This window comes from Narcine bancroftii, chromosome 2, assembly GCF_036971445.1.
Source record: "Narcine bancroftii isolate sNarBan1 chromosome 2, sNarBan1.hap1, whole genome shotgun sequence".
Lineage (NCBI taxonomy): Eukaryota > Metazoa > Chordata > Chondrichthyes > Torpediniformes > Narcinidae > Narcine > Narcine bancroftii.
Window position 1 is genome coordinate 36233791 of NC_091470.1, and position 14488 is coordinate 36248278.

Here is a 14488-nt window from a genome sequence, read left to right on the forward strand (position 1 = left end):
AATAAATGAAAATGGAAGAAAGAAGAAAGGAAAAAAGGACAGAAAAAAGAAGAGAGAAGAAAGTGAAAGAAAAAGGAAAAGAGAAGAAAGGAGTTGTCAAGGTCTGGAATCCAATTCAACAAAAAAAGGGGGCCCAATTATTTTTGTCTAGATCTCAACAAAAGCGAAGAAAGATATATAGAATAAATATCTTATTTATTAAGTATTTAACCCTACACTTTGTAGGCAAGGTTCCCATGTCTGCAACAATGTGTTGTACTTATTCCTTAAATTGTAAGTGATTTTCACCAGGGGAACACAATTATGCATTTCACTATTCCAATTGGCTATTTCCAAAAGAGAATCAGACCTCCAGATGACTTCAATACATTTCCTGGCCACTGCCAATGCAATTTTAAGAAACTCTAATTGGTACTTAGACAGCCTCATTTTAGGTCTTAAATCCACAATATTTCCTAAGAGAAACAATTCTGGACTTCGAGGCAATTGTTTCTAACAATTTGATTTAGTAAAACTTACATTTTCAAAATTCCTCTTAGATCTGGCAATCATATCTTATACCACAACTGCATCATGAAGCACACTCCTGCCATCAACCTTAGTGATGGTCTCAACTGTGTGTTAACTGAAGATAAAATGGAACAAATATGATCCTCTTTGATCTCACAAAGCCTTTGACTCTTTCAGTCATGACAAACCCTCTCCTTAAATTCTGCAACTCACAGAAATTTGTCTCCAATTATGCATTTACTGCATGATGCTATGTAAGCCATGACACCAACTAATGTCACCCAAACTCTATTGGTATCTTGCATTTTCAGATGCTCAGAGGCCAAGCTTCAAAACATCATTGATACTTGTACTGAAGGATATGAGAGGATGATCTTCTTAATATCTGTGTGACCCTCAACAAACACACTCCTGCTGCCCCACACCATCTTTCAATAAATGTTTATTATGTGACGGGAAATCTGACCACTTCCCATTATTTCTTCTTTTCTTAATTCTATGTCTCTTATGTTTGAATCTCCTACTTTGGGAACAAACGATTGAGACTAGACTTAAATCTCTGCCTCTCATAATTTTGTATATTTTTTCCAGGTCATCTCTCAGCCTATTTCACTCCAGACAAAAACAAAATCACTGCTTATCCAATCTCCTCATAACTAAGGTCCTCCAATCTTGCTCCTCTGATAAAAGATTATGTTCATTACTGCAAAAACATGTGCAAATATTTTACTGAGAGAAGGGCCCATTAGAGTTCATCTTTTCTATTCTTCCTTGGTGATGATGTTTTTCCAGAGGATTGCCTTTTTTCCCATCTCGGCATAGAAGTCATCCAGGAGGACCAGTTGCTTTCTTTTGACCAAGATATTTTCAGGGTCAGAGAACTTCCTTGGTATCATCTGAAGCTTCCACTTGTGGAGTATTCGCAGGGACAAGCTCAGCATGCTGGTTCCAAAGGAACATACGTGGTTCGAAAGGATCACTGGTTCCATAAGGAGAGTCGAATAATTGAAGTACTAGTTCAATGTTAATGTATGTGAGGCATTGCATCTAGAAGGCAGCTAACATCATAAAGGAACTCCCATCAATCTGGTCACAACCTCTCCTTGCTGTTACCTTCGGCAAGAAGTACAGACACCAGAGGTCCAGCACTGCTAAGTTCAAGACTTTCTCATTGACTTTGTATACCGTGGAGAACATCCTAGTTGGTTGCATCACTGCCTGGTATGGAGGTGCCAACTCTCAGGACAAGAATACACTCCAGAGGGTTGTTAAGTCGGCCTGCGATATCACAAGTACTAGACCACTCCATCGAGGACATCTACATGAGACGGTGTCTTAAAAAAGCAGCCTCTATCCTTAAAGACCCCCTCCCCCCCATTAAGGCCAAGCCCTCTTCACTCTGCTACCATCAGGGAAAAAGTACAGGAGCTTAAAGACGAGCACTCAGCGGCACAAGGACAGCTTCTTCCCCGCTGCCATCAGATTCCTGAATAATCAATGAACCAAAGACACTGCCTTACTTTTCACGCTCTATTATTGTTATTATTTTTATTTCATTTATGTAGTAATGTTGCAAAATGGTTATGAATGTTTACACTAAGATGCTGCCACAAAACACCAGATTTCATGACTTGTTCATGACAATAAATCCTGATTCTAATTCTGAAAAAAGTATTTTTCCTAAAAGCTTTCAAGATCTTGAAACTCCCCTTTCTTATGCTATATAGTTCCACGTTAAATGTGTCATAATAGGAGAAGGTCACTTCGATATAAAACCTACGACCCAAGGACCTCACTGCCACGTCCCAGCTTGCTTGGCCAGGGCACACGAACCATGGGTGTAAAGGGTGGGGCCAGTACTGCGCGCACTGCACTCCACCTAAAAGCTCCTTTGCGCAGGCCCGAGGACAGGTCCACGTCCTCTCCCTCCACATCCTCCCCCTCAAAAGATGCTCCTGACATGGACATTTACCCCTCCATAAATCTTCGTCTGCGAAGCCAAGCCAAAGAAGAAATGTGTCATTATATTCTATTGAATTGCAAATTACATAATTTAGTACTTTTGAAAAATAACTAATTGGTTACCCAACATCTTAAAGTTGTAAGCAGGACAATTTTTGTGTGAATATAAATTTATTCCTTACCCTCGTATTCTAAGCAGCTCATACTCTGGAACTTCAGGTCCATATATCTCCATCTGCAATGGCTGGTACAAATACAAGGCTTCTTCTATCTTTGGCACTGGCTGCAAAGATATCTGCTGGCCCTGTTTACAAAATATATTGTGCATTAGGAGTATTTCTCAAATGTATGAAGGATCTGTAACAAATACACCACCAGTATAAGTGGTGTTAAGCTATTGACTGCTTCATGGAACATGGCAAGTGTGGACAGCGTAGAAAGCTATCAAAGAATACAACTGGATATAGATTAGTTACAGATGTAGTCAGAGATACTGTGCAAGAATCATTTTAAAGACATTTATTTCATGGCCCAGATTTTCCAGCATAAGCATTGGTTGTCAGAAAATTTATACTTCCATTCTATATACTTCCAAAGCGGGATTTGCAAGCCACTTTTTCACTTGTTTATAGACATCAACATTGATTGTTTATTCTGGATTATCTGAACTGAAGTAATGAAGAATCAGTTACTTCAGTGGATCTGAAATCACATGAATAACAGGAAACAAAGAAATTGTGGTTATGTTGAATTAATGTTTAGCTTCATTCTTCACTGTGGATAACATTGCAAATTTCCACAAGGTAGGCTCATTTCAAATAATAGGAAAGAATCAGTAACAATCCCAATCATAAAGGATAAAAAATCTTAAGAGAAATTCACAGGGCTAAAGGAGCACAAATCACCAGGACCTGATGACCTACACCTAATGGTTTTAAAGGAAGTAGCTGAAGAGATAGTGAACCCATTGGTTGAAAAAGTTCTACATTCAAGATTCTAGAATGGTAACAGAAGATTGGAATACATCAAATGTGATGCTAAAAGAACCATTCTAGTGACAAGAAAAGATGATAACCAGATCACATATAATCCATTGGAGATTAATGAAAATTTTAAAAGACTCTATAAACAATTATACCAAACTGAAAAAAAATGACAAAATTGATGAATTTTTATCTAACATTGAACTACCACAACTACAAATAGAAGAACAAAATAAACTGACAGAACCTTTTTTATGACTGAAGAAATACAAGATATATTAATAAACTACCAAACAATAAAACATCAGGTGAAGATGGATTCCCTATAGAGTTTTATAAAGTTTTTAAGGATCTATTAATCCCTCCCCTCCTAGAAGTAATATATCAAGTAGAAGAGACCCAAAACTTAACAGAATCATGTAAAACAGCAAAAATTACAGTAATCCCAAAAGAGGGAAAAGACCCACTATTGCCATCTTCATACAGACCGATATCATTATTGAATACAGATTATAAATTAATAGCAAAATTACTAGCAAACAGACTGAATGATTATGTACCGAAACTAGTAAGACAAGACCAAACTGGATTTGTTAAAAAAAGACGAGCAGCTGATGACGTTTGTAAACTTATAAATTTAATACATGCAGCACAAATAAATAAAATGTCAACAGTAGCTGTTACGTTAGACACAGAGAAAGGCTTTGATAGGATAGAGTGGAACTATTTGTTTAAAGTGTTACAGAAATTTAAACTACCAGAAAAATTTATTAACTACATTAGAGCATTATATGATGGACCATTTGCAAAGGTAGTAATAAATGAATATGTATCAGATCACTTTAAATTAAGCAGGTCAACAAGACAGGATGTCCATTATCCCCTTCACTGTTCGCTTCGGTATTGAACCACTAGCCAAGTTGATAAGGAAGGAAACTATGATAAAAGGAATAAAAATAAAAGAGAAAGAATATAAAATCAGCCTATTTGCAGATGACATCATAGTATATTTAACAGAACCAGATAAGTCAATAAAAAAAACTACATATGAAACTGAAAGAATACAGAGAGATATCAGGGTACAAGATTAACACCAATATAAGTGAAGTGATGCCAATGAACAAAATTGATTATTCAGAATTTTTTTAAAAATACCCTTTTCAAATGGCAATCACAGGTGATACGTTACCTTGGTATCAAAATAGATAACAACCTAAAACATTGATACAAATTATGAACCATTAATTAAAAAAATATAGGAAGATCTAGAGAATTGGAAAGAACTACCGTAAACTTTAATAGGAAGAGTAAACTGTATTAAGATGAATGTGTTCCCACGAGTGCAATATCTATTCCAAATGTTACCAATCCCCCTGACAGAGAAATATTTTGCAAAACTGAAGAAAATAGTAAGGAAATTTTTACGGAAAGGAAAGAAATCAAGAATAGCGGTGGCGCATGCCTGTAAACCAGCTACTTGGAGGCTGAGGCTGTCGGATCGCTTGAGATCAGGAGTTCTAGGCTGCTGCGGCCTGTGTTGAGTGGGTGTCCTCACTCAGTTAGGCATCAATATGGTGACAGCTGCAGGTCTCACCAACTTGTATAAAGAGGGCCGAATAATCAGCTTAAGCCAGAAAAAAGCCCTGTGCCAACGAGACTGACGGTGTCCACAGATAGACCTGCAGCGCTACCTACTCAATAGAGTGAGACTTGGTCTCTTAAAAAAAGCGCTAGAAAAATTAACATGGAGTTACAAACAAGGAGGGTTACAGCTACCAAACTTCAAAAATTACTACAGGGCAGCACAATTAAGGTACTTATCAGATTTTTATCAGAAAGGAGAAAAACTGGACTGGACTAAAATAGAATTAGACAAATTGGGAGAACATATATTTTACATACTTTATAAATGGGATGAAAAATATGTGCAATATAACAATTCACCAGTACTACATCACATACTTAAATTATGGAAAAAAATACACCTGGAAGAAAAAAAGATAAATTATCAAATACCAAAAATGATATTAACACAAAACCCATTAATCCCCTTTACAACAGACAATTTATTTTTCATGGCATGGGATAGAAAAGGAATCAAGAAAATAGAAGATTGCTTTTTGGGAAATAATTTATTAACATTTGAGCAATTAAAAGATAAATATGGAATAACACAAAGTATAATATTTACATATTGCCAATTGAAAACTTATCTAAAAGATATATTGGGAAATAGCTTGAAATTACCAGAAAGTAGCAACTATGAATATTTAATCACAGACACAATAATAATTAAAAAATTTATTACAAACATGTACATCAAACTACAATATAAAGAAGAAGATGAAATTAAGTATAAACCAAAACAAAGTTGGGAAAAAGATTTAAACACAGAGATAAAGAACAAAACATGGGAGAAGTTATGTACAGGAACAATGAGGAACACGATAAATAGTAGATTATGTATGATTCTATATAACTGGCATCGAATCCACACTGCTGAAGATCCAACTGCACTGGGTAGGTCACGTCTCCAGAATGGAGGACGATCACCTTCCCAAGATCGTGTTATATGGCGAGCTCTCCACTGGCCACCGAGACAGAGGTGCACCAAAGAAGAGGTACAAGGAATTCCTAAAGAAATCTCTTGGTGCCTGCCACATTGACCACCGCCAGTGGGCTGATAACGCCTCAAACCGAGCATCTTGGCGCCTCACAGTTCGGCGGGGAGCAACCTCCTTTGAAGAAGACCGCAGAGCCCATCTCACTGACAAAAGACAAAGGAGGAAAAACCCAACACCCAACCCCAACCCACCAATTTTCCCTTGCAACTGCTGCAACAGTGTCTGCCTGTCCCGCATCGGTCTTGTCAGCCACAAACAAGCCTGCTGCTGACGTGGACATTACCCCTCCATAAATCTTCGTCCGCGAAGCCAAGCCAAAGAAAGATACAACTGGCTACACAGATTATATATTACTCCTCAAAAAATTTTTTTTAAAATGGTACCCTACAGCATCAGATAGATGTTTTTGTTGCAAAAAAGAGATTACATGCAATTTGGACATGCTCAAAAGTAAAAATTTTCTGGGAAGATCTAAACCTAATATTAAACAAAATCACAAAAAATTATATACCAAAAGATCCAAAAAAAATTCTGTTAAAAAATATAAAAGACAAAAAAATTAGGACTAAAATTAGACAAAGCCCAAATAAAATTTATTATGACAGCGTCATAATGACAACCTGGAAATTGGAAACAAACCTTAAAATACAACAGTAGTATACAGAAATAAACAAGTGTGTTCCATTAGAAAAAATTACACACAATCTGAAAGACAAGTGTACATTATTTGAACAAATTTGGGAACCAGACATAAAATATGTCGGAGAATGGCGACCACAAACCTCCATCTCGTAAAACAACACAATTATAAGCGCAATAAGATTTAAATATGTGAAAGTAGCTGATACAACTTTTTTCCATTTTTTTTGGTTATTTCTTTGTTTTAAGTGTTTTATCATTTATTGATTTTTGATGAGGGTGGGGAAGGGAAGAGAGGAAGTGGGGAAAAAGAAAAAATGTCACTATGTATATATTGTTGATGATCGTTTGTGGATGTTGTTATTGATATGACTCAAAGTGCAAAACTTTTAAAAAAAAATTTTTTAAATGTGATGCCCCTGTTCAAAAAGGCTGAGGCAGGGAACCATAGTTCAGTTCGTTTGACTTCTATTGTTGGCAAGATGCTTGAGTCAGTAATCAAAGAGGAAATAACTAATCATTTGGAAATGCTAAATGCAAGCAACCTCCTTATGTGGTTTGACAAATTTATTGAAATAATTTATTGATGATACAATGAAAGAGCATATTGTGATGGAGGCAATGAGCTATAAACGGATTGAGTGATTGGGCAAAAAACTTGGAAGGTTGAATTTAAATTGTAGTTACGTGAGGTCATGCAAGGGGAATCAAAAGGCAGATTATTTAGATGGTGAGAGACTACAAATGAGTGAAGTCAGAGGGCTCGAGGAGTTCTCGTGCACGAATTATAAAACAGTTAGCAGTAAGTTCTAACAAGTAGTTAAGAGGCAAAACATATGCTGGCCTTTATTGCTTAGGGGTTAGAGTTTAAGAATAGGGATCATTTGGTGCAGTTGTACAGAGGCACTGTATAGGGTCTTGATCCTTAAAAGGACAGCACCACTGCAGGTCTCTCTTCTCTTTGGCTTGGCTTCGCGGATGAAGATTTATGGAGGGGTAAATGTCCACGTCAGCTGCAGGCTCGTTTGTGGCTGACAAGTCGGATGCGGGACAGGTACTCCAAAGGAAATTCGCCAACTACTTCCCAGGATAATGAGCTGACAGTCTGTATCTGTTTTCCTTGAATTTTAGAAGAATGAGGGTAACTTTATTCAAATCTCAAGAGATCCCAAGGAACTTGACATGGTTGTTGAAATGTTTCATCCCACGAGGAGAGTCACAAAGGGGGCATTGCGGCAAAATAAGGGGTTGGTCATTAAAAATAGAGGTGCATAGAAATTTCTTCTCTCAGAGAGTAATTAACCTGAATATTCTCCAATTCGTTCCTAATCCCACACCTGCAGGGTGACAGAGGACAAACTGGCACAGGGGTTGAGGCCAGTGAAGATGAATCATGATCATATTGAATGGCGATGCAGACTTGAGAAGCATGGTGGCCTACTCCTGCTCCTATTTTCTCATGATCTTGTGTATAATAAATTTTCCAGTCAACTTGATAAACTTAAAGAGATGGGTGAAAACAAAATCCTGCAGTTTAAAATGAGTGTGGGACCCATGGTGCTGATGTGCCTAAAGGAAGCACTGGAACAATGGTCCCAACAACTTGGAAGGAAGAATGAACACTGTAGCAGCAGTGAGATGGAAGGGAGTACGGTAAACAATACCTGGAGAGTCCAATGCTGAAGTATTTAGATTTATGAACCGTCAGACAGTGGAGTTTACGTTATAAAGATGGTATAAATGGGAATATTTTGAATACACTATTCTGTCCACAAGATCATAAAGTTCCTAATCAAAAGATATGCCTGCTGATCTTTAACCTTAAATTAGATTTCAATCCAAGAGGCCAAGAGAGCAGAATGCAAGTTAGGCAGGGATTTAAAGCTCTAGGTGACTAGAAGTAGTCTAATGATTCATGAAGCAGTCACCCAACCTACAAATGATTTCCTCAATGTAAAGGGGAATAAAGTATTGCAAGTTGAAAGCTGTTGACATAGCTTATACACAGAAATAAAGACAAGTCAAAGGAGGGAAGAGAATTGCCATAGATGAATCATGTGAAAGGGAACAGAAAGGTGGAAACCGTCAGTGGGATAATTAAATTTACCAGTTCAGCTGGTGAACAGGAAACAAACCAATAAAAATATTAAAAGATGAGAGAGCTAATGACAGGTGGAATGGAACAACAAATTTTCCAAATTTCACATTAAAGTGAGGCATTCCTACATTTCATGTAGATTTCACAGCCGTATCTTTTTTATGTGAAGTGAGTCCAAAAACAAAATAGTCAATGTAAGAATTAAATTATGGTGAAGAGCAACAGGTGATGACAGACAAGGACTGGCTGCCTTTCTATTCAAGGCAGAAACAAAGGACTCACAGGGTGGAGGCCAAAGAATGAAAGACCTTCTTGTATATAGTCAATATATCTATTTTACAAAATAAAGGTCAATTCATGCAAATTTAATCAATAAACTGTAGTGGCAGCTACACTGCTACTGAAAGAACACATGGGTTGAGCTCAGTGAGCAGAAAAACTGGTTTATTGCTGGCTGTCGGGCTGGACATACTCCCAGCCCAAACCTGGCTGAGAACAGCGCTGGGGGGCACCGACGTCACTCGGGCGTCACGTGGTCCCCAACGCAGGCTTCTGAGCCTGGTGCTGAGAAGGGGAAACCCCCGACAGCACCATTTTGGCTGGCTACCCCACCGTGTAGATTACAAACGGGGCCGGTTCGCCTGCCTAGTGGCATGCTGCCACAAAATAATGTTTTGGAAAAATCAGTTTAGAAAGGCACAAGCTTCATTTGATACTGGTAGCTTTGACAAAAGAACTGTATTTAACATAAAGTAATAGATATCCTGTAGTAACAAACCTGAAGAAACTTGTTTATAGACTCACATTCAAGCATTGCAATTTGTAGTGCACTCGACTTCACGAAAAGTGGACATATATTTTTCAGCATGCCTGTTTAAGGTTACAGCGGTGGTTCTCAACTTTTTTCTTTCCACTCACATACCACCTTAAGTAATCCCTATGCCATAGGTGCTCTGTGATTAGTAAGGAATTGCTTAAGATGGTATGTGGGTGGAAAGAAAAAGGTTGAAAACCACTGTTTTAATCTTACCTCATTGACTCGTTATGTGCATGGTTTCATAACTCCAAAGGAAATGGGCCAATAACAATTTTTCTCAAGCAAAATATTTCAGTAACAATTGGGTCTAGAGCAGTAATTCTCAACCATCCCTTCCCACTCACATCCCACTTTAAGCAATCCCTTACTAATCACAGAGCATTTATGGCATAGAGGTTATTTAAAGTGGTATGAGTGGAAAGAAAAAGGTTGAGAACCACTGGGTTACAGGATCTAATTTATCTATATCTTAAGGTTAGTTCAAAGCTAATTTCTCAGGCACATCCTATGGGGAATCCGCTTGTCACGCACGGTCTCTTTGTTCATTTGGTGAAAATTCAATATTAATGTTAACATTTTTCAACCAAAGACTTGTATATAGTTTTCAAAATATGAAATGAAGATACAGGAATTATTTTGAGTGTGAAAGCCAGTTCAAATACAATTAAGCTTTTAAATAAAATATATATTTAAACAAGAGGTTTCTAAGGAGCAGTAACATTGAATATTATTTTACTATCATCCGCATTTTAAAAGCAGGCAGGAGAATAAAATTTGACTTTGGATAAATATATTCATGGTCTCCACAAGAATAGATATGTAATGACACTGATTGACCACAGCTTACAAACAAATGAAGAATACACTCACTTGTTTCCTTCAGTCATGCATTCTTCAACTCCCCAAACACCACCCCAGCTAAACTCTTATGGCTTCCTCAGTGGCTCACTGTCATACGGGTGATCGTGACACTCTCACTCTCCACCTCCTGCATCTGAGATTCATCACCCATATACTGATACGACCACAACAGCACCCCCCTCCCCCCCATCCAATCCCCCAAGCCAAGCAAGGAGGCGACAAATTGGAACTATCCCGCTACGTAATGGTCTGGAGGCTGACAGTTCGGCCCAACCTTGTACAATAGTACGACAGGTGATGCACAGTCTGACTGGCCAAACGTAACACGTGTAGGAAATTCTCTACTCTCTTGCACTACCATGTGGTTTAACTCAATGTCCCAAAAAGTGCATTTACTGGGATTGATCACAATGCAAAACTCATCAAGACTCTGAAACAATGAGATAAGGTGGCACTTGTGCTCCTCTTCATCCAGAATATCGTCTTAAAATCGCAAAATCAAAATTCGACCACATGCAAGAGTTAGTCTTAGTCCGCAGATCAGAAGGCTGCGTGTTCAAATCACATCGGGGTCAACACTTATAACAACACTGATTTACTACAGTTTACAAACAAATAAAGAACTCACTCATTTCTTTCAGCCACACCATGAAGTCGACTTTCTTTTTATTATTCACTAGACTCAACATTGCATTCTTCAACTCCCCAAACACCACCCAGCTAAACTCCTCTGATCTTCTCATTGGCTTACTGCCACACGGGTAATCCTGACACTTTCACTCTCCTCCTACATCTGAGATCCATCACCCATATACTGACGCGACCGCGACAGATATTTTCTCAGAACCAGATCATTAATTTCATGTGTGAAGTTGATAGCTATTTTGTGAATTAAATTAGTTTATCATCATCTCTGGTACTTATGCCCCTAACATTTACTAATTGCCCTACTCTCACAGAAAATTAACAAATGTTTTTAAAAATAGACAGGACCAAGGACGGGCTTCAAGGCTGCAGCACGGAATTCAAAATAAATCAGTTGTGATACTCGAGCTCAAAGACTGTTGTCTCAGTCTCTTTGCTGTGCTTGCTCACAACCCACTGCACTGGTGACCCTGACGAGTCTCTACATCCCGAAGACGCGACACAATGGAACAAGCAGCTGAAGGTGCCGTTGCGTTGAAGCTGCCAACTTTATGGACAAACAGGTTTGGCCAAGCAGAGGCCCAGTTCCAGATCAACAGATAACCTCTGATTTGACAAGATACATCTATGTCGCCACTTCGCTCGACCAGGAAGCCATCTCAAGAGTCGATGACCTTATTCAGGCACTGCCAGAGCAAGGTAAATACATGGCTCTGAAAAACCTCCTCATTAGCACACCTTACTCTCGATGTATTCTGAGAACATTAGTGCCATTTCTAAGTGGGGGGTGTTGTGCAACGGCAAACTGGCTCTGCTTGTCACGCACGGTCAGCGGGTCAGCCGCGGCAAGGATGGTGTCGCGGGTCCGCCTCTTCTGGTCCAGACCAGAAGGTCGCGAATGTGCTTGCGTCATCAGGACACAAGCGCCGGGACATTAAGGGCGGGACGAGCACGGGCTTAAAGGCTGCAAGATGGAATTCAAAATAAACCAATTGTTATACTCGAGCTCACAGCCTGTTGTTTCAGTCTCTTCACTGTGCTCGATCACAGCCCACTATATTACTTTGTTTAGGCAAGTAAAATATCTTCATCCAAAGAAAACAAAGAGAAACTGGAAGTCAAGCTGTACCAATGGATAGAAATGGTCAGACAACATTTAAGGTTGGGTCCCTTTATCAAGGCCAAAGTAGGAAAGGGTTTGAGAGAAAAGTGAAATTGGATGAGGTAAAAGATGGAAACAGCAAAATTAGACAGGAAAATTCAATGTTCATGCTGTGAGGTTCGAGATTGTCCAATAGGAATATGATGATTTTCCTCAGGTTTATGCTTGGCTTCACCTTGGCAATGGGTGAGGGTGAGGACAGGCATGTCTGTGTGGGAATGATGAGAGGAATTAAAATGGCTAGCAACCTGGACAAAACAAAGGTGTGTCTGCAGTGTTCAAGCAAATCATACCCACTGAAATGGACCGAGATGGATGGGGGCAGGGAGAATTTTTTTAAAGATATCTTTCAGCTGACAGAGTAAACACGTGCAACAGCTGCAATAATAATGTTGATCAGCTGAATGCTTTCAGAAACAAAAGAGTCACATTCAAATAAGGAAACCAGAATAGTTGCTAGAAATTGAAGAAATAGTTCAACTTTCTCAAGAATTACACAAAATTATTTCTTTCATGTTTGAATAATATAGAAATTAATTTGTACACTGACAGTAAACTGTTATTGCATTGTTTAAGCTCATAAGCCACAAATCAGACAACAGCAGTCTCTTCTCTATTCTGACTGCGGTTTCAAGATAATAGCTGCCCCACCTTTCCTTTCAGATGGATGGGGACAACGTTGTGGCATTATTTCAAAATGAGCAGTAAGTTAACACCAGAACCTTAATACAATCATGGTCTTACAATCCGGACTCAGGGATTGGGTCGATCTGGATTTTGAATTTTCCGGATTTTTGGGCAGAACTTTTAAAAATTCTAATTTAAGGGAGGAATAGAGATTCATTGGCAAGTACACTATGCTTCAATTTATCAAAATTTGGGACTTTTCCAAAAGTCAGGATCCTCAGGTGGATTTCTGCCATCCAGATTTTTGGTCTTCTAGTGTATTTCTTTCTCAATCAGCATATTAGCGTCACCAAAGTGGATGGAGTCACAAGAGACAGGAACAAGAAACAAGCTATTGGAGAAAATCAGTGGGTCAAGCAGTATCTGTGGAGTCAAAGGAATCATCGACATTTCAGGTCAAGATCCTGCATCAGGATCTATATTATTTACTTTCATCTTATCACCAAAACAGATTATTGGTCATGATTGCATTGCCAGTTTTGCAAATTGATTGCTACCTCAATCTCAATTCAGTACTTCATAATTCCCTGAGATTATTAAAAAATATTGGAAATAATGCCAATACAGTCAAGGATACTATTCTTATTAGCAGGTTCATATTACAGTAAAACCCCTGGTTATCCGGAATTTAAGCAGCCGGTAACAAATTTTTTTTAGGAAATAAATAGATAGATAAATGGATAAATTGAAATAAATAAAAATTTAAAGTTTAAAATTTTTTAAATAAATGTTCTCTGAAGTAACACACAAGGCTTTGGTGAAGATGGGAGCAAATATTCAGCCAGCGGAGTGGCTTAGTTGTGCTTTGCTCGTACCAGCTGTTTGAATAAAGTTGTGTTTGTATAAAATGGTATCATCCAGGATGAAGAGCCAGTCAATGCTTGTCGCCACTGGGGTGACTCTCTTCAAGTGTCTCCTTATCCCTGCTAAGTAAGAGTCTTTTCTCTGAATAAGGCTTTAACTGTAAACTTGGGGGAGGGGGGCTTAGTTATAATGGCAACACGGTTAGCGCCACGCTGTTACAGCTCCAGCGACCAGGGTTCGAATTTAAATTTAAATTTCGGAAGTTACCTGATTAAAGCGAACTTTACATAATTAAGGCTACAATACTTTTTTTCAAATTACTTTATTCGTATTTTGCACTCTTTGTCTAAGAGTCTTGGCAACTGGAAAATTTACATATCCAGCATCTACCTATCCCTGCAGATGCTTGGATACCAGAGGTTTTATTTGTATTAAAGCCTGAACACAACTGACACTTTACAATTTTCTTCAGATCGAATGATATGCATCTTTCAGAAATCTTGTGCTTTTTTAATCTTCTAAAACTGCACCAGACATTTCACTGCAACCAGATACATGATTTTCATCTTGCTTTTGCACTTAATATCTTGATAGATTAAACTCAGACCATTTCAGCTATAACAGCAGCACTGACTCATCTCCCAACTCTCCAGTCTTTCTAGTATCAAAAAGGTACATCAGGAGCATGCCAGAATA

The 14488-nt window shown here is 38.3% G+C and overlaps 1 protein-coding gene across 3 annotated transcripts in view; it reads right to left on the reverse strand.

Annotated features, from left to right (window-relative positions):
• mnat1 (MNAT1 component of CDK activating kinase) overlaps nucleotides 1–14488 on the reverse strand; it is a 124604-nt gene that overhangs the window by 56498 nt on the left and 53618 nt on the right. For 2 of the 3 annotated variants that reach the window (XM_069916281.1, XM_069916282.1), the window contains exon 7: nucleotides 2655–2776. The exons of the other annotated variant lie outside the window; for it this stretch is intronic. In XM_069916281.1, the coding sequence (XP_069772382.1) occupies nucleotides 2655–2776 (122 nt within the window). The remainder of the gene's footprint in view (nucleotides 1–2654; nucleotides 2777–14488) is intronic. 3 annotated transcript variants of the gene reach the window in all.